Source organism: Sardina pilchardus, chromosome 4 (assembly GCF_963854185.1).
Source record: "Sardina pilchardus chromosome 4, fSarPil1.1, whole genome shotgun sequence".
Classification (NCBI taxonomy): domain Eukaryota; kingdom Metazoa; phylum Chordata; class Actinopteri; order Clupeiformes; family Clupeidae; genus Sardina; species Sardina pilchardus.
The window spans coordinates 11,386,567-11,411,247 of record NC_084997.1 but is presented as its reverse complement, the minus strand read 5'-3'; the positions used below and the strand labels follow the sequence as shown (position 1 = coordinate 11,411,247).

The 24,681-nt window shown below is 41.1% G+C and overlaps 1 protein-coding gene across 1 annotated transcript in view; it reads left to right on the top strand.

The window, feature by feature from the left end:
• Positions 1-2,062: 2,062 nt before the first annotated feature.
• Positions 2,063-24,681, top strand: part of col5a2a (collagen, type V, alpha 2a) — a 34,989-nt gene continuing 12,370 nt past the window's right edge. Inside the window, exons 1-19 of the mRNA XM_062534139.1 lie at positions 2,063-2,278; positions 18,732-18,953; positions 19,282-19,298; positions 19,432-19,464; positions 19,572-19,604; positions 19,841-19,894; positions 20,207-20,299; positions 20,942-21,016; positions 21,650-21,694; positions 21,849-21,902; positions 22,204-22,257; positions 22,342-22,395; positions 22,503-22,556; positions 22,784-22,837; positions 23,008-23,052; positions 23,280-23,333; positions 23,426-23,470; positions 24,199-24,252; positions 24,480-24,578. Coding sequence (XP_062390123.1) covers positions 2,191-2,278; positions 18,732-18,953; positions 19,282-19,298; positions 19,432-19,464; positions 19,572-19,604; positions 19,841-19,894; positions 20,207-20,299; positions 20,942-21,016; positions 21,650-21,694; positions 21,849-21,902; positions 22,204-22,257; positions 22,342-22,395; positions 22,503-22,556; positions 22,784-22,837; positions 23,008-23,052; positions 23,280-23,333; positions 23,426-23,470; positions 24,199-24,252; positions 24,480-24,578 — 1,227 coding nt within the window. The 5' untranslated portion in view covers positions 2,063-2,190. The remainder of the gene's footprint in view (positions 2,279-18,731; positions 18,954-19,281; positions 19,299-19,431; positions 19,465-19,571; positions 19,605-19,840; positions 19,895-20,206; positions 20,300-20,941; positions 21,017-21,649; positions 21,695-21,848; positions 21,903-22,203; positions 22,258-22,341; positions 22,396-22,502; positions 22,557-22,783; positions 22,838-23,007; positions 23,053-23,279; positions 23,334-23,425; positions 23,471-24,198; positions 24,253-24,479; positions 24,579-24,681) is intronic.

Genomic DNA, 24,681 nt, shown 5'->3' with positions numbered 1-24,681 from the left:
AGATAGATTATCGGAAGCCATACAGAGCAAAGTTTCTCAAAAGTTTCAGATAGTTCGACTTTGATGATCGACTTTAGACCTGTTTTTTATTAACATGCACCACATGTTGAAATCTGGCAGTGTGGTCCTTGTCTTGTTTTCGGTTAGCTGCAAGAAACCCAGCCGAAACTCTTGTGAATCATGGTGCACAGTCACTCACCAAAGGCAGGTTTTGAGCTCTGGCCAAAATAACTGTCAACACCCCCACAACCCCTGAGCTTTGACCATCCAATAAGAGGGAAGTTTGTAATCTCTATCAGATATGGATCTCTTTTCCTCCCTCACAAACTCAGACTAAAATTCACCCCTTACAGTACCAACCTTACAGTTTTCGTTCCACAAATACACCAGGATTCATTAATATCATCAAATGTCTGGCTGAATACCTCTTGTGGGAGGATTCAGTTAAAGTATACTCTGGAATTCAGTAGGCTATGTTAGTTTGAGTTATAGGGTTAATATCTAAGTTATTATTAAATTATATTCTAGCGTTTTTTGTATCTGTGTGTTGATTAGGGGGTCCGTTTTATATGTTAATTCATGTGACATCATACAGATGGGATGTAGTCACATATTTGAAGTTCACATTCCTTATGTTCGCTAACAGTTATAAGACCGCCTAGAATTCCATTCAGTTGTTCATTACGAGCCACACATCTACTCATCCTGTGGAATCCCATGTTGAATAGCTATGCTGAGCTGAGAGGTCTGATTCGTGGAAGAGATTTAGCTTCCCACATCCATTAGATTCTAGAATGTACACACCTCTTGGGAGGCGTGGCCTTGTACCAGCCATTTAAATAATTAGTTGTTATTCACATTTATTTTACCCTCTGTAATATTCCAGTTTCTTATTGACATTTAGATCAGGCACTTTGGGAAATTCATTTTCTTTCGTAATTGGCCTGACAGAGTTGACATTGATAGACATCAGACACATGAGCTCATAAAATTATATTGGAGGTCTTCTGTTGCAAGAAGGGTGTTGTGAATTTCTTCCTTGGGATAGGATAAGGCTACTTTTGTAAAGACTGTTTGTTGAGAAAGGGCTGATGAAGTCCAGTGATGGTGGAAGGAGAACCATTTGTGTGACATGCTTAGAGACAAATGGGAGGTATGTTGCACAGCACATAGTAAGCACCTGTTTAAACAACATCAAACTTTTCAACAGAGGTGAGCATTGGTGTGGGTCTACTGAACACTAAAAAAGCAACAAACAAGTTTTACTGTTGCATCGCCAGGTGGCATAGCTTTACTTGAAATGAAGTGTAACTTGAGACACTCCTATTGTATATAAGAAGTAACACCAGTATATGCTTGATCTCCATCAGTTTCATAAATGTTAATGTTTATCATGGGTTTCATATCAACAAGAACATCTGTTCAGCATGTGAGAGATGGATGTGCTTTTCATGAAGTCCATGAAGCCTTCCTAACTTTGTGAACAATAGGAAAATTGCGCCCCATATTCATGACATTCAAGGATTGATTCATGCGACTATGGACACAGACAAACGATAAGGAGATCTAGTGAGCATTCCGTCTCAATTTTGCATGAACAAAATTGCTGATCCCACAGCCATTCTCCAAATGAAGACAGCTGTAGCATAAAATCTATTCTTGTTCACCCATAAAAAAAAGTGCCTTTCAGTGAGATTGGTGCCGTTAAGCCACTAATAAAATCTCAGTTTACGGTCTTGCTAAGCAACCAACACTGGAAAAAAGCAGTTCCATGAAAAAAAACCCTTATCTTCTGGTTATCTTCTGCAAATTCTCTTCTCCCCCTCAAAAAAAAACGTTGTTCCCCATTTATAAGTATTTGCTAAAACACCAACAAGCCATGAAGGAAGTTTCATTAGAGAGAAGAGACGTGTGGACAAGGGTGTAGTTTCTCAACTACTGTCTGTGACTGGATGATTATGAGAGAGCACTGACACAAAAGGGGGAGGAAAATTAGGGCTGCCAGCATTCTTCTTATTTAAAGCTGTAACTACAAAAAAGTGCTTCCAGAGGCTGGGCTGGGCTGGGTCTTGTTGCTGCTAGCAGGAGAGGAGCAGTCCTGCCTACATGGTGAAGCGATAACTCGGACCCTTTCATCCTCCTTTTTTCCCCATTTTGCACACAAGGAAGGCTCATGTCTTGCCTATAGACATGATGAGCTTCGTGCAAAGCAGGACTTTCTTACTTCTGGCTTTCTTTCTGGCACAAGAACTGTTTGTGAAATGCCAAGACATCAGTGGTAAGTTCTGTTTGTTTTTACTGTTAATTGTGCTGATGGCTTGTGGATATTGGGAAATTGCTGTTGTTAAGAGATTCACACTGATGAAACCAACCTCAGCATGTTTGGCTCAGACATTTGTTTGGTGTTTTAAGATAAGGCACGGAAGCCTTACATTAAACCTAACATGATTTGGATTTATTGTATAGTTGTTTAAATGTGTTTTTTTTTTTAAGTTGAAGAGACAGTTTAATGCAGAGCAAAATCTTTTTTAACTCCAGCTATTCCATCACTTTGAAGTATAGCTATATTGTATAGTAGTTGTCTACATACATGATACTGGATTTTTGTCAGGGATTTTGACTAATGCTAAAACATTGCTTTTTAACATCTTTCACTAAATGCTTTTGTAGACATCTTGTCACAGGGACAATGTGGATGTGAATTGCCCCTGGCGGGGAAGCAAATTAGTGCTATTGAGACTAATTGTGTCCTTTTGTACCTTCATTTGTTGCTGATTGCTGGTGATGTCACCTTGGGGGTAACGCAAACATGTGAACCATAAGGGGGGCTCCTATAGGGGCCAGGCTTATACCGCAGCTCTATTGTCAGGCTGTAAGCTTCAGTAAGTGTTATCCATATCCAGATTTGGGTACCCCAGCGCTTTCCTCGGAAACATCTGTTGAGTCCATTTCATCGGGACTCACGCGTCTTTGAGGGAACACAGCCTGCATGTCTAATGCAGCACAGATGTAGGTGGGGTGGGGGGGTGAGGATGGCAGTGGGGGGGTGGAAGTCACAGAGATAGATTGCCCAAATGAACTGAGGAGAAAGCAGTCCAGACGCACCTGAACACTATTATTTCTGCCAAGCAATGTTTTCCTAGACTCCTTTTATGGGGTGACATCATTTTTTCCCCCTAAATGATGTCACCAGGATTGTCTGAGCCTTTGGCGATGTAGGGAATTTCCTTATGTGCTTGTTTTGTTGGTTCTTCTTTGCTTTTGCTCAACAGTCTTAAATTGACAATAAGATCAAAATATCTAAAGCATATGTTTGCGTTATACATACTAGTGTTATCAGAGGAGGATAACACAGAGTAGTTCATGTAAAACACACATGTTTTACTTGTGGGAAACATGCATTGACTTTTGGGAAAACAGAGACATCTTGTGGCAGAGCTGCATACTACAGAAACGGTGATGTCTGTTTTACATTGTCAGTTTAATCCAATATATGACATTCATAACGAGATGAAGTCATCACATCAGTTTTCTTTTTAAAAGATGTTAACAAACACAGTGGTGAATATGAAAATGTACTGACTAACTTAACAGCTTGTGTGGAGTTAAGCGAATACCCTTGAAGTATAAGGTTGTTGGACTCACTTGCCCTTGGGATTAAAAGTTTGCCTTAACCGCACTCTTCTGAAAAAGTAGAATTATCGTATGTATGTATTGGACTTGGAGAAATGCAAATTGGCATAGCGGAATTGAGGGACTATCCTTGTTTGTGTAGTTCTGCAGGACCCCTTTACACAGGGCGGACAGAGGCATTCCATGGGATAAGTGCAGCATGTCCTGCGATAGTTGCTGTACATGGAGTCAGGGTGGCTGTTTGACAGTGGGTACCTTCACTGTGCTAGGCTTCCACAGCCATTGTGGTTGTTGGAACATGTCAAATTCATGAAGAGCTGGGGTTTAGTGTTGACTTGTGTAGGCTGCTGAATTTGTAAAGCTTTGTTGATAGAAAATTCCTGACACACCCAATCATGGAATACAAGAACCTACTGCCTCGCTGTGGAATGGACTATTGTCCTGTCTGTTGCAGATGTATCACTGACAGTTATTTTTCCGGCAGAAAAGCTAGTTTGGATAATTTGCTATTTCGAGTCATCAAAAAACTAACCTAAAGATCCATTGTGTATACTACTTAGGGTTCTCTAAGAGGAGACTACATGTGAAAATGTATTCTTTACATGTTCTTTGTGAGCAGGCAACACAGATTTTGTAAAGATTCTAGGTGGCACCCTTTTCCTGTAGTGCATTATACATTTTAGTCCATGAAAGTAAAGGCTGAGAGAGCCAGCATGTCGAGTGTCTTTCTCCAAACATGGCGCCGGAAAATTGAGTATGGTTGAATGTTGATGTCAGTGAATAATGGAGAGCAGCTGGAAATGCTGGAACATACTACGCATGAGAAGAAAGGACACATATTGTTTGCCAAAAAAGTGGTTTTGTGGAGTGTGCTATGTCTTGGTTTTTGTAATTGGATGTCGACTGGTGGAATCAGGATGAGACTTTGAAAAATTGATTCACGAAGATGAATTGATCATGAATGATTAACTTGGACGGACAGTCGTCAATGATCAAGCACAGAGAGCAGACATGTTACATGTTTGTGACGAATCAGGTCTCTGAGCAAGTAACCTGGGCAACTCACCCAAAGAAGGGAGTTCATGTCCAGCGCTGTGGATGAGGGAATCCATGCTTGAGTGCGTGTGAACATCACCGCCCGCCCACCAGGTTCACGGCCCCCACAATCCTGGAGCAGTTGTAAAACATCTCCGCAGATGGCACTTTTTAACTTCAAAGGCGCCAACCACTTAACACTGTGTTCACTTAGCCCGCTAAATGCTTTTATGGACAAGACAGTGGGAAAGAGTGTTCAGAAGCATGTAATCATGTGGAAGATGTTCTGTTTTTTTTTTTTTTTTTTTAATGAAGATTCATTTGTTGCTTTTAGATCCATGGATACAGCCAATTAATATCTCATGTTTGAATTATTTTCATGGAACCGATCTTCTAACTGAGACAACTTACCAATCTCTTGCCAGACCGAGTCTGCATCCATAAATACATTTCTAACGAAGCTGTCTGAATGCCCAAGTTTAGGAACCCTGCCAGGCCCGCAAGACAGCATTGATGGAAAACATGTGCTGCATTTTTGTGCCATGACTTGATTACACGCCTCTTTGCTCCCCATGTAAAAACCAGGGGAATCAAGCTCTACCTGAACCAGGACTGTAACCAGGGCACCCAACGTCAGTAGTCATACATGATTCGCCATAGAGATGGACCTTGATGTTTCTGTGGGGTAGACATTTTAGTTGATGGACTTTTAATGCTGCTTGTGGTCTTGAGAAGGCTCCATGGGAACTACCAATAAAGTAAATTACGGCAGTCAGCAAATGCGGAGCGCTAGATGACTTCCAGATGTTGAATTGGTTGCTTTGGCAGTATTTGTAAAATATTAGAACAAATCTTGGGCGAAACGCAGAGCTGGAGGAAGTCATATGGCTGATGTAAGACATAACGTGTCAGTGAACAGCTTAGGGTTGGAGGACATGGAAAATGTGTACACGTGGGTACGTAGCCTGAAGAAACATTAGCTCTCTCCCTCTCTCTTTCTCCCTCTCTCTCTTCTCTCTTTCTCCCTCTCTCTCTTCTCTCTCTCTCTCTCTCTCTCTCTCTTTCTCTCTTCTAAGTCATTAAGGAAATAATCACCCATTTTAAGATGGGCAATTTAGCCTTCTTGCTTGTCAGGGGCAACTTGTGGGGCACTTCCCTCTGAGCGTGCTCCGTAATCCTAACAACCTGATGCGGTTGGAAGGTGAAGAGGTTGGACAAACCTGAAAACACTGGGAGCACACAGGTGGGCTGCGAATGCACCACATGGCATCCCACTGAGTGCGGTGTTTAAGTCACACACGCTTACACAGCTGGTTTCGGTTTTCCTGCCTCCACAAGGAGACTCGGGCCCCGGGAGTGCCTTATTTGTGGTTGGCTGTTTACACACGGCAGTGTTCTCGCATCGATATTTCACCGTGACCACATTAATGAGCATGTGGTTGGTTGTATGATCAGAGAAGGATGAACCGCCACATCTGATTATGGACGAAAAGCCCAGATCATTTGGCTGATCAGTGTAGTTTTGCCATGACAAGAGGACTAAGTAGACTTGCATGTGCATGTAGACTTGCACTCAATAACACACTTCCTCTGACTGATTGTGGCTTACTAATGGTCCAAGGATGGCACATAGTACATTTTAATGCTTGTTTAAAAAGGGAAAATTGGACCAAAATTAAACAAATGATGTACTCAATTAATACATTCAGTCAAATACCATTGCAATGGAATGGCAGTTAGCCACAATGGTTACATTAATCCGTCCACTGTTTAATCAATTAAAGAGACATCAATTTGTGGTTGAAGCAGTATAAAGAAATTACATTTTAGAGTTAGAGCTCTCAACAGATCATCATGTCCTCATGGAGATTATAGTAGGGGGACTAGGTTACACTTGCATATTAATTCAAAAGTATGGACGCTACTATGGATAGAGATGAATGCCACTGGACTCAATGGCACTTCAATCACAGGTAATGCCATGGCTGTGATTTCTACTGATAAGTGTTTAAAACATTCCATCAGTTGTGTGTTCTTAACCCGGACAACCATATGCCACATGGTGATGTTGATTGGCTGTTGGATCCTGATCAAAGTATTGTCATGAGGTTGCTGAAAAGCGATATAAGCATTCCATAAGGCTTTTGATTTCTGCCAATATCTAATAAAATGCAGTCCACATGGTGCCCAATGCAATTACATCTGTTATCAAAATGGAGCATGGGAACTTTAGCCTGACCAGACAACCTTTCCATATAGAACCAGAATACATTAAGAATGTGCTTGTTCTATCTGGATTTTGTTAAAATATGGCAGCCAAGCTGGCCATACGTACAGCAAAGTTAAAACAGAACATTTTCAATGCATTTTCAATATGCCCCTACTGTCTTTTATGGAGGTCTGCATCACATTACCTTGGTACCTTACACTGTTTTCATATTGCTCTTAATATCACATGAAGAGTTAGGTTCCAAAAAGCTATATCCTCCATATTCATGATATTTTGTTTGTTTCAGGCAATTTCGCTGTAATTAGGTTATTGCTCTTTTATTTTTCTTTGCTCAGTCAAAACAACAACTGCAATATTATTGATATTACCTGAGATACACACTTAAATAACATGACTTATTCATGTTTTTAAAAATGGACATACTGTATATTGTTTTGGAACCAAGAGACGCCACTTCACAGAAGCCATGTGTGTAGTGTGTGAAGATAGTTGATAATTTAATGTGGATCTGTTTTGTCTAAATCTGTACACTAGTTATTTGTCAAAACCTGTTTTATCAGACACAATAGGCCTACAGTGTATAAACGGTATGCAGAACATATCCAGCATTTGTGAAAGCTAGTCAGCTTGTTTTACAGATGTTGGGCCTCTTTGTTATCTATCTTTATTGATAACTTCTGTATTCATTTGTGTTGAGCACAGATGTAGTGTAACTAAAAAGCTTTTCTGCTAAGTATGTTTTTTAGTGACAGCATCTTAACAGTATATTTTATATTTAGGGATATCTACTAAAATATGATTCTAGATGTTAAAATATTAGACATTGTAAACTTGCAAGCCCATAAAGACTGCACTGATAAACTTTCGGAATACACCTCTCCCAGTGGAAGTCAGTCTATGCTCTATCTTATGGAGATGCTGGGAAACATGATAAAAAAATATGTTTAAAAATGCAATGCTCGACTATCCAGACTGGCTAGGCAGAAAGTAGGTCATTAAGTGTCAGCCCTGAAGTACTGAAGGACCTCGTTGTGTCACACGCCCACTGATGTTCGCTCCAAGCACAAGGGCAAATGAATGCGCATGGATGTTGCCATGAGTTACTCTGAGTCATGGGACTGGCTTTAATAAAGCCAAAGACTAAATTCAATATTTGCATGGAAGGAATCCCTGTGATTCTGTCTTCCAATCTGATCTGGCAAAATCACACCACGTTTTGACCATTGTTGTTTCTCAGATGTTTTGTGCTTTTTATCAGTTTGTGATTGGTTCCATATGCTTGTTTTCTTTTTGTCCTTTCATTCTGGCACGGCATAAAAGCCATAAAAATGGAAGCAGGACCTAGACCATGTGGACACGTGGGATATGAAGTCAATTGCGAGGCCTCGAATGGTTGGTTTTGTGGGTTGTGGATTTGATTTCCCTGTGGCAATCAGCTATGTTGCTAGCGAGACAGAGCCCATGTAAATAAGCCATAACACAGACTCCGACATGCTGTTCTTGCAGACTGCATTATCTGAGCTGCAGGATGTCTCGTCACAGAGGAATTTCCTCTGGACAAGACGATGTTTGGTTTCAAGGTTTCACGAATGTCAAAGTCAACTGCTCGTTTCATACCAGTAGGAAAGACTATGCAAACAGTCGCAGAGCACAAAGGTACATTTCCACATCTGCATGACAGACATTTGTTTGATCATTTCCCTCTGCACATAAAGCAAATGTTCAAGGGAATTCCAGGGCAGCAAGTAATGGAGGGCCAATCAGAAAAAAGCTGCATATTCATCTCTCTGCTGAAGAGTATGAAAGCTCATGCAAACATAACCAATATGAGTGCCGTTGGATTCATTACATAAAGGAACTCCTAAGATGTTAATTATAGTATAGATTTAGCCTTAATGGATTCATAATAGTTTTCCATTACTGTATATTGGACTTCATAGCTGTAGAAATCTAACCATTATTTACAGGCCACAGATTTTCTCCATTTCTCAACAAAACTATTCTGTTTGTGGCAAAGTCGCCAAACAGGAAGTGTACACATATCTTAGCCAACCTTTGGTCTTGCCCTTGACATGATGACTTCAAGTTTCCATGGCAACTGTAGCCTGCTAGGATGCTTGGCCCTTCATAGTTGTTCACAATTATATTTTTTGTCAGTTGTTCTCATTATATCACTTCTTTTCATCCTGATAATCTGTTTAACTAAATCCATCACCCATAATCTATCCATATTCATGAATCATTGAAAAGGGAGGCTGTATTAAGTCACTGGTGACATGAATTCACCCTGGTCCAGGCCAACATCTATGTCATGAACATATACGGTTCTGAGTATTTATTTACTGACAGCAAATTACTTTACATGTACAGTACTTTCCTTGAAACTGATGTGAAAGCCACACTTACCGCAACTACAATAAGCATGCACAGCAGTTGTGAAAAGAAACTACACAACTTGCTAATTCAGTGAAGTCAATTCCGGGGGAGGCTTAATGGAGCAGAGTCTAGCCAAGCCAGCTGTTGATGACTGTTTGGATAAGAATGTGATAGCTCTTTAGAGGAAGATGGACTCTGCAAGGCCAGATTAAAAAAACATCTAGGCAACGTTGCTCTCTCTCTTTGTGCTTTTGTGAAAAGCAGATGTTAATTGTGTGGAGGAAAGACTAGATGGAAGTGTTGGATCAATTTGCTTAATTCAACATGGAAAAGAGTGCGATAGTAGTATATGCTAACTTAAAGTCCAACTTGGCTTGAGTGTACAGTTAATGATACTTTTGATATCAATTGAACTAGTAATTAAGATTTATGTGAATAAAGGCATATTCTCTGTGTGCTCACTTCCAGTGGTGGTTGCTGCATTGCATTTACTTTCATTTGTATCTGTAGCTTGTTTTTAAATGAGTACCCACCTGTATTGACCACTCTGATGGAAAGCGAATGGCAGACAGTGACAGTCTGAAGTTCTGTTGGCCCGGAAAGCAAGTGTATGATTTGTCGCAGTAAGCAATTGATAGAAACGTTTTGCATGTGTTGTGGTTCTTAGTTTTAATTAATATAGAAGAAATGTAGTTGTTTGATCCAAGCTGCAGTTGTTGTATTGTGTGTGCATTGGGAAGTGTGAGTGAGTGTGGACCGTGGAGGCATTTGGAAAACTTTTGAGCGACGGGGATCAGTAACTCTTGCTTTACTTTGAAATTGTTAATTTCTTCCTTCGTGTATGCATTTTTGGACAGTTTTAGCCAATTAGTGATGTGGTGGTTTGTCAGAAACTTCGCACAAACACTATGCCTGCTGCAATAGCCAAAGCCTTCTTGTCAAGATAATTTAAGACCCAATAAACTTCAAGGGATTCACCTGGTAACTAAGTGATAAATTACACAGTTGCCCTGAGGCCACAGAATGGGTGATGTCACTGACCCTGAGCAAGGCAATTTGGGCCATCACACTGACAGGGGGCCCCATGAACAGACGTTGTGCTCGGCAGGCTGCTCAATCACGCCTTTCTGCCCAAATCTCAAACAGACTCCAGCAGGAATTAAAAGCAGGTTAATCTCACCATTGATAGTGCTTGAAGGGAAAAAAAACAACAACAGCAAAAGATTGTCCACTTATGTGGCTGTTTTAGGATGTGCATATAATTTACAGTGCAGGATTGTGAAGTATCAGATTTAGCAGGGATTTTAATGTTCTTGGAACTAAGGTTTTAATATGTATTGGCATGTTGGACTTCTGCTTACGCTGTGAGGCTACTCCTGCTTGGTGGCAGATTTACTTGAGGTTAAAACTAACTGAACTTGCAACGGGGATGTGCCAAATAGTTCTCGGACACCACATTTTCTTTGCTTGATGGTCCAGTTCTCACTGGAGCCTTTTACATGCTAGGAGAATGTGATTGGGCTTTGGTCATTCTTTTGGTTCAAGTGGATATCAGCAGGGACAGGGATGTAACTAAGAGGAATGCCAATTGGCCAATAAAAAAGGCAGATTAATGAATATGTGGATGTGGTCACTTGATCTTAATGGGAATGGTATACTGTTCACTGCTAATGCACTTTCACAGCGTATAAGCCAGAAATCATTGTGGTCCAATAGTGAAATAGAATAGAAACTTTAATTGCCACACAACAATGTTGGTGCTATTTTTTGTAGCTCAGTTATACATGAATAAATAGAGTTGCAAGAGTCAAGAGTCCAAATCCTCTTCAGTTCTGGAACCAATAACTCAGGATTGCTCTGTTGTGGTTTGTCTTCTGGGAGTTGCAATTTTAGTTCTGATGACTCTCTGGAATCCCCCCTAACCCCAAATTCTTCAAGTTTAAGTTATTTTAAAAGTTGGAAATAATACAAATTCCAATGACGAGAAGCAGAATAGATAGCATGCATGCTCTATGCAAAAACAACAACAGCAACAACAAATGGTGCTTTGTTCAAACAGCTTGTCAGACCCAAGCTTTATACGGAGCAGAGAGACAAGATGGCTGAGCTGAAAGCAGTTGGATCCTAGCTCTCGGAGTTTGTGATGTAAATATTTAGCTCACACGCTGTTGCTTTGCTTTGAGTGATTGGGGAGGCAGACAGCAATGTATGGCAGTGTCGCTGCACACCAGCTGTGACTGTTCTACGAGGCCTGTCAACATTCAAACAACACGGGAAAAAAAAGGGCCCAGGGAAAGGATTTGTTAAAGGAAACACCAGGAATGGATATTTTCATCCCCCAGGACAGAAAGTAGTTGTTCCACTGTGGACTGAGGAGAATGTGGGGGCAGTTTGCATCTCAAAAAAAAAAAGCACACAGAGCAAATAGTCCATTACGGACGTGGTTGACCGATGCATAAAACATAGTCAGAGGGCGCCTCCACAAACCAAATGCTCCAGTGCATTGTACGCGAAATTTGATCAACTAGTTGTTACCCAGACTCCAGGATGTCCATCGGAGTACTACTAGAGTGGAATAAGCTGATATAAACTTCAGTACATTTGTTTGGGAGGAATTCCAGAAATATGAGTTCAGCCTGGTTTCAGCTGCCACATGTCCAGAGGTGGAGCAGAGTTATGCCCTATTGTAGCTATTACAGTACATGTTCAAGCCTTCGAAATGGAGAATGCATATTTCTTTGCATGCGTGGTCTGTCACATCTAATATGTCAAATGTGACATGATGAGTGCTGCATTATTGGACTCAACCAATGCAAGAGATTATTGTTATCCAGCAGTATTACTGTGAAATGGTTATCAAACCGAGTGTTGTGTATTTCACATCTCTACAGTGCTTGTAGTGGCAAAGGTTTCTTCTCCACAGAATTTCCACAGAATTAGTTTCATAGAGGACCAAAGCCAGATCTGCGAGAGAGAGAGTCACCATTGCCAAACTAGTCCCCGTGGAGCATAAATCATGAGGAAAGGGGTGGTGGAGGAGGAGTAGTTTGTGTAGCAAAATAGAGATGCATCAGATAGAGAGGGCCTCATGCTACGACGAGCCTCGCTCAGAGTCTGTGTAAGTTTGGAGAGTCCCGTCAGTACGCTGCCCTTGGTTTGATCCGGGCAAGTGGACGCAGCTTGAGAGGATATGAAAAACAAATGTTTTGACCCCTGTCCAACTCCCATGTAAGATGCAGTTACAAATCAAACAGTGCTTGCTGTCTGAACTCCACACGTGAAGACCCATCATTTCCACTGTTTTCACACATCTTCTTTTGGTCATGCAGAGGCCTACAGGAAGTTCTGAGATAAAAGTGTGCTATGGAGACGTGTACTATAGAGGTCTTTATAAGGACACATATTTAATGTTTGTGATTGAATATACAGTACTTAAGCTAAATGGTAAATGACTTGTGTGTATGGTGCTTTGAAAAAAAGATGGCAGAATTACTGAATCTTTTCTTGGTGTGAAACTGTGGGAAGCCTTTGATCTTCGATCCTGTGTTTATGTGCCAAATGTGTTAGAACGCCATAAATTATATACTCTCACTGGATTTGAGGCTTTAGGGCTGTAATTTATCTTAGAAAATGGCAGCCTACAAGCCACGTACGGTTTCAGGGTAACCACTGTGCCAGTCAAGATTATGTGATAGGAAGAGCATTGACATGGAGGTTTTGTGAAAAGAATTGATTATTTCACCACGTTCTGCACTCCACATGGTACATGCCATTATAGTTTTAATATACTCGTTAAACTGATTACTGTAAAAATAAGCATTATAAGCACTATTTTAGCTTTAGCAAGACATTTGTCTCATGCCATCTATGCAGCGGAAGGCATTGCAGTGGTATTATCATGTGTATCATTAGGCGACAGTAGCCAGCACTGCAGTGGTTAAGCATAACCCTGAAACAGTGGAAAGTTCGCAATCCTATGAGGCCACCACAGCTGCGGTCAGAAAGCGCTCCCTAGCCCAGATGGACATACTTGCAGAAGTAATCAGAACAATGGAGTGTTCATCAGAGAACCCCATAAGACTCTAGCAACAGCGACCAGTTCAGACATGCTGTCAGCTACTTATTCATTTTAACTTTCCTGGCCGGGCTTCCCAGCCAGCCCTACCCGTGAGCAGAGCAAATTGATTGTGTGGAAAAGAGGGTGAGAAGGTGCGTGTCTAAACCAGAGGAAGACGTGTTTCATGCTCTGGTCTGTTTTCCCCTCCCTAAGCTAGATCGGCCATCTCTGTTCTGTTTGAAACAACCTTTCTAATGCACATATTTTAGCAGTTTAAAATGAACACATATGGTAATAGGTCAGTTTGGTTGAGAATTGATAGACTTTTGACCAGTACGAAGGAGACCACAAAGAACATGGAAACCCATCCGGGCATGGGAGGCAAGGGATAATCATAGGTTGTGCAGTGACTTTGAAGTCCATTTGTCTGTTAGAAGACACTGTAAATGAATGAGCTTTGTCATCACTCAACGACTTACTACAGACGCATTTGACACTGCCAGTGTGAGAAGTACAACTCTAACTTGTCTCGGTAGTCGCTGAACAAAGGGCTTGGAAAAGACCCTTGAACTCCGGCATTCATTTGAGGTCTGACCCCAGCCATTTCAAAATGGAAGACATGTGAAAAGTTGAGGAAAAATAATCTCCCTGTAGCAGAACAGCGTTTTCTCAGTGCGGCCCACAAAAGAGACCCAATTCCTCTGGTTCCCATTTGCTTCAGTCTTGTAATGTTGGAAGAGGCCCAGCTGAGAACCCAGGAGGCAGCCTTGTGTCTGAAAGTCTTTCTGGCACAGAGTCACACCACTCTCTTATTTCTGTCCTTATTTTGAAAAGATGGTCAAGGAACTTAAAGGAACTTAGTAGACCTTATTGACCATGCATTTTGGTAAGGTAAAAGCAAATCTGCTGTACACAAGAAAACAGATTTGCTTCAGCGACTCACTTTTTCCATAAGGTCATTTGTCTAACCCCTGCAATCTGGCAACGGCTGCAAACCTCTAAACACAGCACGTTATGAGTATTTCCACATCAGCCAGGGAAAATCCATAAAGTATTAATTTGTCCCTGTTTCCTACATTTGACAGATATATTTCATTATCATTCCCCTGCTTGGCTAGTGTGATGTTATTTATCTTGCTTATTTTAGATGTCCGTGGGAGGGCTATTATTTTTGATACCCACCAAATGCTATCTCCCCCCGTTTTTTCCAGAGGAAAGTCTTTCAGTCAGGGTGGGTGAGGGGCAACGAGGGGAGCAGATCCAGACTAGCATGTAGCCGGTGAGCTCATGTTCACGGTGAGGGGTGTGCAGGTTGAGGGGGAGGGCAAGCGGAAAATCTGCATCAGGAAGACTCCTCAAAGGGGTACGCTTTCGCTGTCGTCATCATTTGTGGGCTTTTATAAACGTCTGCGGAAAGAACAGAATCTGTACTGAATTAGCTGGAAATGTTGGGTGGAGGAGGGGGGAGTAATGGCTTGTGGAGTACATTCTCTCCCTGTACAGAGAGAATGTTCTTGAAGCTTTATCCTTAAGCATCATGGAGAAGTAAAACAATACTGTTTTAGAGCTACTTTTTGAAGAGACTAAAACGGTTTCACAGTATTGTTTTATATCTGACATAAATCTCTTAGATAGGGAGAACCACCCATCCTTTGTTGCGTGTTAGACTTTTACTCAGCTTAAAGAGGCGGTGCTGGATGAGTTATTGCTGATGGAAACAAAGTACTTACATGGATGTCGTGTATAAAGTCAAGGCTGAAAATAGCTGCCATTTACTGTCATGAGTATATAACTTAATGTCAGAACAGCACGCTTTACGCTTTGACTGGTTGATTCCCTCATAGGAGAGCTCACACTCCAAACTAATCCCTCATACATGAAATAGCACACTGAAAGTCCAAGAGCAGAAAGTCGTAGAGACAAAAAAAATTACTGCCGAACTAATGCTGCGAAACAGTTTACTGGAAAGATTTTTGGAGAATCACCCCCTCCCCCAAACCCCTCCAAAAACCAAACAGTTTATTATAAAGGCCGTAAAAATCCACGGCGAGTGCCATTGGGTCATTTTTCCATCGCGCCAGATGAGACATCAGCCAGAGTCTCTACATCTGTGCTGTCATGGGGCTTCTCCTCCATATGTTCCATTCGTGATGCAGGGGAGCAGGAAACTCTTCTTCAGACATACCACACGCACTCATCTCCAGAGCTTTCCTGTGCTCACCCAGGTCAAAGGAAATGTCTCCTTTTCCCAGACGCTAATACCTGAGCAATAAGCACACCCCGCTGTGTGGAACGTCTGCACTTTACAAGAGGGATTTTTCAAGGCACACTGTTGTCAGCTGAAGTCTTCAGACGCGTCTGTCTCTCTCGGTTCCCCAGTGAGGCGCGTTAAAGCATGACTTCAAACAACATCTACCCCGAGGATGTTAGCATTTCAATGAGCGTATCTTTTCCATCTGACAGATTATGCGTTGGAGATATGGTTCTTATCGGCTTGAGTTGTTATGGTGTCCATGCAGAGTAAGCTAGCAAGCTGGACTTCCAAACTGTCTGTAAAACTGGGTAGATATTAGCTAATCTGCCAACTATGAATACCTGGAAGGATTGTCTGTGTGACTAGATTGTTTGATAATGTTGTCTCTTTCATCATTCTTGCCTGGAGATACGTAGCAAAAGTGTTATAAATGGGTATAATGGGTTTCCTGTGGTAAATCTGTTTGCAAATGGTGAGGGATTTGAAGGCTTTGTTTTCAACAGCCAAGAGCTTTTCAGCTAATATGGGAGTGAAATCATGGTGACTTTGTCTGTAGGGGCCTATTGTCCATGCTTGGTGTATACAGCCTCAACAGCATTCCTTCTCAAGCTCTTGAATGCCACCTGGTGTTCATGCAGGTAGAAGACCATGTACAGTATGAGAGGGATAGTTGATTCCCAAGTGCTTGTGGTGCACTAGTAGGCTTACTACCATATTAGTGACCATCAAATAATATATAAATATTTACCATCAGCTTTATTTAATAATACATGAGATGTTGAAAGACATGAATGGGAAAGCACCTAGAGATCTTGTTTTGCTCTACCAGACAACGACAGAATGTTGTAGACCCTTACATACAGTACTTTACCATGTCCTTGCCATGCTCATGCAAGCGTAATACAAACAACATTCAAATTAAGTGCCCCTTTCACATGTACTTACCTCTTTATCAGGGAAAAAAATTGAACTTGAAAAGTTGAAAAACACATAGCTTATCAGTTTTGGGAGAATTTGGCTGTATAGTACAAAACAGTTTTGAGAGTGATAGTGTATTTCGGGTTGCATTTATTTTTGCTGGAAAAATGATTTATATCTGGTGGGAAAACCACTTCGTGTTTAAGTGATGAATCACAGCTCTCCTGGGAGACTGCATATGGACAGAATTAGCTAACGTCTGACCATATGAGACTACCAGAAAACGGGGTCACCTTTTCCAGAAACTGTCCAAATGGTAGTCTTAAGCAAACATTTCTAGGTTTTAAGAGTGACTTCCTGAGACACACACACACACACACACACACACACACACACACACACACACAGAGAGAGAGAGAGACACACTCAAAGATTTTCTGGTGTTGATTGTGAAATATTTTTTTCATCTTGGCTAGATGGCATGACTGATGCAGGGAAGAAAGAGCTGCTCATTGCTTTTACAGCTGATTGACCGATTGACCAAATCTGTGTTTTTATATCTAATAATTAAGTGTTATCCCATACCATAGCAGAGGAGGCTTCTATAAGACTACAGGTGAAGCAGTGCTTCACCAAAAAAAAAGTAAACATAAAAAAAAAAAAAAAAAACCTTACAATAATCCAATTTTCACTGTTTTGAAACAGACAGACAGTCATTAAGACGAGCTGTTTTCCTGAATTCAATTCTGTGAGTGACAACAGCGCCATCCCCACACCCGCGGTGAAACAGACAATTGCAGTGAATCAGACGATTTTCTTGCTTCACTACCATCGATATCTTTTCCCATTGACTTCAATGTAAATCGAGTGAAACCCCCCGCGGCTCGTGGATTTTTCCCGTTTCAATGGATCCTTATGGCAGATAAGTCCCACCCGTGAAGCAGTGACCGATAGGGTAACATTTTGCACTTCCGTCACTTGAGTATGATTGACACAATAATCTGGCCAGTCAACGCCTTCATAAGGCAACTATCGTTAACTGACTTTGACAGCGACGATTTAGGAGAGCTTCATAATCAGCAACAACAACACATCATTTGTTGAACAGTCATTTCATAAGACACATCTTTATTTTCCTGTGTAGATGAGGATTTTGCTACTTATGGTTAGTGAATATCTTTTTTGTTTCCTAATATAATTTGTTTAGCAAGAGCCCTTACAAGCTAGGAGGGTATTGCTAGGAGGGTAGCTAGCTTCGTTTCCAGTCATATTCATATGAGGACAAATTACGAGTGGAAGCAGAGGGCAGACCAAAACCTTCTGTGGGAATTACACAGCTCGTTGATGCTACGGTAAGGAGACATCTCAATTGTAGAATGTGAGGAAGAACCGTGAGTAAGGCTGAACGATATACCGTTATGTAAGGGATAATCAACGACGCGCCGTGCGTCTACAGGAAAATAATGCACGTTCGAAGTGGTAAGGGTCCCGACGCCGCAACCGCGTCGGTCGACAGGTTTTGCTTCACCAAAAAATTTGATGACCAGCCGCCACTGTACCATAGTACCCCCAAAGAATCAGATAGAATGCTGCCAATAAACTCGGCAAACTCAATATATCACATTTTACTCTCTGGCCATGATGCTAAGTAATTATTTTGCACTTGCACTATAATCACAGTCATGTACTATATGTGTAAAAGCAAAGTTGCTTTTAAAAAGTCACAATTGCTGTGTTTCTGAGGAATGTGTGGCACAAGTGGGTTCAGCATCCATGCCACATTAGGGTACAGGGGCCCTATTACAGAAAAATATCCTAACTGTGTGTCCTGTCTTAGCTTAAGTTTGAAAGATAGGAAAAATCTTGAGTTAGGATGGTTCTGTAATGGCAAAATTCCAATTTTAAGTTAAGATTTATTCCTAAATGCCGTTAGGAAATATGCTTCTGTAATGCCAAAAATCCTAAATGCCATCCTAAACCAAGATAAGGTAGTATTTCAGAGTTAGGAAGTTTCTGTAATGAGGTCCAGGTTCCCACGGGGACCTGGGCTTGTGTCTGACCCCACCCCTGCACCTCTCTCTCCAACCCATCTCCTGTCACCCTGCTCTCTTTCTCCTGTTTGTTTTCAGGCATAAAGCCCAAAAAAATATAATTGAAAATCTTCCACTGTTTTTTTTTCTGTTTTCCACACAATGCTTAATGGGAATTCTCTCTTGTCATGTCTGCAGGAGATGACCAAAGCTGCATGGAGGACGGTCAGACGTACTCCAACAAAGACGTTTGGAAGCCAGAGCCTTGCCGGATCTGTGTGTGTGACAGCGGGACCGTTTTGTGTGACGAGGTCCGCTGCGATGATCTGACCAACTGTGAGAGGGTGTACACGCCCCCAGGGGAGTGCTGTCCTCGGTGTCAGACCGATGGGGACTCTGGCTACGACTCCGGCACGTCAGGTGAGACGCACCTGAGAGGTTAAGAGGCCTCCCTACCAGAGGTGGAAAAGTCCAGTTTCAGAAAGTAAAAGTCCACACATATCTGTGGCAACCATTCATTTAAACCAGCTGATTCTAATGAGCACAACTCTTCAGCTAGGTAGAGCAGCTAATGGATGAGATCACCTGTGCTATTGCCCAGGTAGAACTAATGCATGATCAGACTTTTACTCACTGAAGTTTTCCACCTCTGCTCCCTACAGACTCACAGTAAAAATGGAAAAATAATCAAATGCAAAAATACGATTGCTTATGTTGTTATATTCTCTCTTTCCATTTCCATGTACAGGTGGCACGGTGTATAAGGTGAGCTACGTTGGTTTATGTTGCATGGAACACAGCAGGATCACAATGTTTTGCAACACAATTGCAATCATTTTATGCCTCATGCAATTATGCTTCATGTTTTCAAAACTGTTTTTCATTGTTTTATTGTCAGGGTCAAAAAGGAGAGCCAGGAGATGTCCCTCTCGTATGTATACACTGAATATTGTACATCCATATTGTAATGGTGTTTATCCTCTGCAGTGATATGTTGCTTAATTCATTTCATCCTCACTAATCATCATATTATTACAGGTGACAGGAATTAGAGGTCGCCCAGGGCAAATGGTGAGTTGTTTGTTAACACTTATTTGGTAATACACATGAAATTCCCTGTGTGTAGCTTGCAGAGAAGCAGTAGTTTTATGGTGTGAAGGCAAGGCATGCAAGTACAATGAACACTAGGTGGTAGTAAATAACTGTGCTTGTTGGTCTCAGGTTAAATTTGTGGTGTGGAGTTACAGTATCTCACAAATGCATGTTCTGGTCCGTCTGGTCACTCTGTTGTGTTGCTTGTGTTTTAGGGTCCTCCCGGGGCACCTGGATTTAGAGGTGACCGTGGTTCCAAAGGCAGGCCTGTGAGTAACCAAAGCCTGCTACATGGCATCTGTATCACTGCACTTACAAACCTTTGATGGTAGATGAGGAAATCGTCCTCACAAATATTGATAGTTAAGAGTTAGCTATCCAATCTGAGGTATTAGCAATAATTACACCCTCTAGATTTTATGAATTCAATTACATTTTTATTACAGCTGAAGTGTATATATTAAATGTTGACCACAGTCCATTTACAAGCTTCTTCACCACTAATCGGTATGTTTACATGAATTGGATACAGTACCGAATGAATTAGTTGCTGCTATTCACTAGGAGCCATCTTCTTATAGGGTCCAAGAGGCCCATCAGGATATGACGGGGAACCTGGTGTTCCAGGAAACCCAGGACCACCCGGCCCGGCTGGACACCCAACTCATCCAGGAGTAAGTGTGGCAGTTGGACTACACTGCGCAAAAGCCCTCAAGCTAGTCAAGCTAGTTAGAGGCTCATGATATGCTAGGAAGTTCTTCTATATCTTCCTCTAAGGCTAGCTGCAGGGAGATACCCCCAAACCCTCTGAGATCTGAGATCTGCTCAGTAAAAAGTCTGTTATTTCTTTATTACCATGTGCTAAACTCTGCCATTCTGTGAGATATCCTGAGGTCATATTGATTATGTATAAACCAGTATTTGAGTAGAAAATGATAATTCTTAGTTCATTTCCTACATTGCTGGCACTAGCATTAGCATTTTCTCAGCAATCCTACTCCTGTGATTACTTGAAATCAGCATGTCCAAGGCGAGTCCAGTGCTTCATCACATGACCTGCCTTCTATCCCTATGCAAGGGTATTACTGTATAACTTAGCAACAATGATTATTATGTCTTTTTAGATGTTACAATTCATGAATCAATATATTTGTTTGAGCTCTTTCTGAATATGTGTTTTGGGATAGTGTGTGTGTCATAGAGGCAAACACAAGTCTAAGGATTTTGACATCACACTAATGAACTGTGTGACTTTAGTTCTAATTTGACAATCAGAGGTATTAGGATGTGACTGAAGAGCCATGTGCTGTTTCCAGGGCCAGCTGGGCGCAAATATGGCTGGAGGATTCGATGAAAAATCAGGAAACCTGGCAATGTTGCATGGGTCACGGGTAAGCAGAGGTTGCTACTGGTATTTTTGACTAAAGTATAGAACCTACAGTATATAGCGGGTGTTATTGTGTTTAAGACACACATGTCTTCTCTCATTGGCTATAGCAAGGAGTGTCATGATGTGAGTGTTATAGTATTATTTTTCAATGACAAACAAACCCATAAGTAATGACATTTTGTCTTGAAACAATTATTGATAAACAGAAACCAGTAGAACTTGATGGAGGTAGAACAAAGAAAAATCAACGATGTGGCCACAATTCTGTTCTGAATGATGACTGTTGCAAACCAGAGATAATACTATTTTAGTTTAGTTTAGTTTTAACTCTTGTCAATTTATGTTCAGACTTGTCTAGTCTTCCTAGTCTTGAACTGAGCGACCTTCATATGAGGTTTTTGGACTAAAATGTCAAATGTCAAACTAGTGGATAAGATATGATTAGATATGATAAGATATGATTTTCAATCCTGAAGTCAATCTGAACTTTTCCCTCCATTTTTTTATTTTTATAAATCAGCCAAAAGATTAAGGCAACATCTAAGCAATGGTCGTAACAAAGAAGAAAATGATATCTTGAACTGTATATTATTTTGGCAATATGCCACTGATGATTGTTCTACTTTCCTTTCAGGGTGAGTCTGGAGCAAGAGGACCGCCTGGGCCAAATGGCATGCCTGTAAGCAAACTCTGCTTTCATCTGTCTGATTAATCAGTACAGTATCAATTGCATAGCTACTCATTCTTGGCGTGTCTTTGCACATCTCATATGTACCTGTGATAGTCTGTGCTTTTCCTCTTCCATAATCATGACCATTGGCCATATGTTTCAGGGATCCCCTGGACCTCAAGGACCCCCTGGTGATGTTGGTGATCCAGGCCCAATGGTATGTTGGCACATTACCCAGTAGCAAATAAACTGTGAGAGATGAGTAGCTTGTAGCTTATTTGATAAATATGTGTGAATACAAAGTGAACATGTGGATGGCCAGAGTCTTTGTGAACCAGCAATTGAGACACATCATTTATCTTATTGCAACAATTTCTTCATACATTGATATACAGTATTTATATATATGGGCTGAGATATCCACTTTCAGCCAAGTCTTTATCAGCAAACCTGTTTCAGGGTAACAGCCTGGATCCAATCCTAATAATGTGCATAACATGTCTGTTTCTATTTCATAGGGAAATTCAGGTCCAAGAGGTCCTGAAGGCCCTCCAGGAAAAGCTGGTGAAGATGTAAGCAGATTGTTTCACCAAAAGTGTTTTTCGTGCCATTGTTTCCTATTGGTTAACTTGACGTGTCAATCATTTTTTTCCCAGGGTGAAGCAGGAACTGGAGGAAATAATGGGGAGATGGGATTTCCAGGGTCGACGGTAAACCTCAAAAAGCATTATTTCTGGTTGCTTAGATAAATCTTTTATATTTATCCATTATATAAATTGCAGCCTTATTTAAGTATTTTGTATGTTTTGAATATTAGGGAGCAAGAGGATTCCCTGGCACACCTGGACCCCCTGGCCTTAAAGGTCACAGGGTGAGTGCACTGTAAATTCTTCATCTGACAGACGTTTGCATAACCCATACGTTATTGTAATTTATTTATGCCCCATTTACATCTAAAGTGGTTTTTGGAGGTGAAACTCTGACCTGCCCCCCTCCATCTCCTCTCTATGTGTTTTGATGTCCATTCTGCCATCTGTCAGAGTGGGTAGCAGGTCATATTTTCAAGTCAAATGCTGAATATTTTGTCTGATATTCCAGGGGCACCAAGGGCCAGGTGGCATCAAAGGAGAGCGTGGTACCGTAGGATCGAAGGTCAGTGTTTTCAGTGCAATCATCCTTGAACATCCAAGGGTGGGAGATCAAGTCAGCAGAAGCATCAGAATGAGCCAATCAGAATTTGGTCAAGCTAGTTCAAACAGTCATTCAAACTACCCTAGATGCTCTATCATTATCATGACAACTGATGCTTTTTGTTCCTTCAGGGAGAATCAGGACCTACAGGCCCTATGGGTGGACCTGGTCCTATGGTAAGATTTATTAACTCAATACTTCAAGCCCTTAAAGCAAGGCCCTTAGAATGTCACAACTACTGTACCATCTTGACTAGTTTGCAAAGCTATTAGACGCCTCTGTGACAAAAACGAGGTATAGTTTCATCTTTCTTACAGACGGAGAGATAAAGTAGGTAGTTTAAGCGAAACAAAAGGATGTTGGAGGATCTCTTTGTGAGATGATTTTATTTTATTCCACAAAGGGCCCCAGAGGAATGCCAGGAGAGAGAGGGCGCTCAGGACCAGGGGGACTGGCTGTAAGTACATTTAGTCAGCTGATTTCAGATGAAAAAACAAATACACTATTTACACACTTTTTCATTTCACCATTTGACTATTACTGTTGTAGGGATCTCGTGGACCTCCTGGGAATGTTGGGAAGCATGGCCCAATGGTAAGAGAAATGTTGACGAAATGCAAAGGTTGTACGCTCATTTTCTTTTTATAATGGTTTTGCAGATCTTTTATTACCTAGCAGTTTGGATTATGTATTCAGAAGTTTTATATTGTCAGATTTGGGAGAAGAATAGGAAACAGCCAAGTGACTCACTTTTTTTCTTATCAGCCATGAGACAATATGTTAGATATCCATGATACAGCACTTACCTTGAAAGAGACATTTCAAAATGATGTTTACAATATATATTTGGCAAATGTTAGTGTGCCATCTCTCAGAAGTAACAATCTGGCAACCCAACCTTGCTATAGACCTTCTTAATTCACATGGTGAAAACTGACACCTAGTGGCAAAATGGAAAACAATAGGCTACATAGCAACAAAATCAACAAAATGTTGCACTTTTTCAACAATGTTCAATGTTTTTATAGGCAACAGGAACCAGGGTTGTTGTCATGGTATACATGTATGGTTATGTGAGGAATAGCCAAACAAACTGTTTAAGCTACTGTACCTAAAGGCTATGCACTATGCACTAGGGTCTAGGTTGGATGTATGTAAAAATGTGTGGCTAGCACGCTAGCAAAGTTAGCATCCTAGCAAACCTTTTATCAGTGCCAGAATTGTTGATTTTGGTGTTTATAAGGGTTTATTTTTAAGCTAGCTTGCATTAGTTTGTGTAGTATTAAGTACATTTTGACACATACTTTTGTTGACTGTTATAGGGACCCTTGGGTCTTTCCGGTGCCCCTGGCTTTCCAGGAATGCCAGGCATGAAGGTAAATACATTACAATGATGTCTTACTCTTAAGCTACTGCTACAAATATAAGATTTATTGACTAGACACAAACCTTATGAAAATGATTATTAGACACAAACTATTTGAACTATTTTAACTTTAGATTCAGAATGTACTGTAATAGCATGTGTTGGATTTGGACTGGACTTACAAGGGTTATAAAGCAAAGTAAAGCCCAGAGTGATAACCACTGCACTAATATCTAGGGTCAACCTGGACCCACTGGTGTGCGAGGGCCTGAGGGACCACAGGGTCAGAGAGGTGAGACTGGACACCTAGGAAGAATTGGATCAACTGGTCTTCAGGTTTGTAAATAAACTATATTATGTGTTTTCTGTGTCAAAATATAGCATCCTCATGCAGGCACATATAACTCCTGAATATACATCAGTATTTTAAAAGCATCCT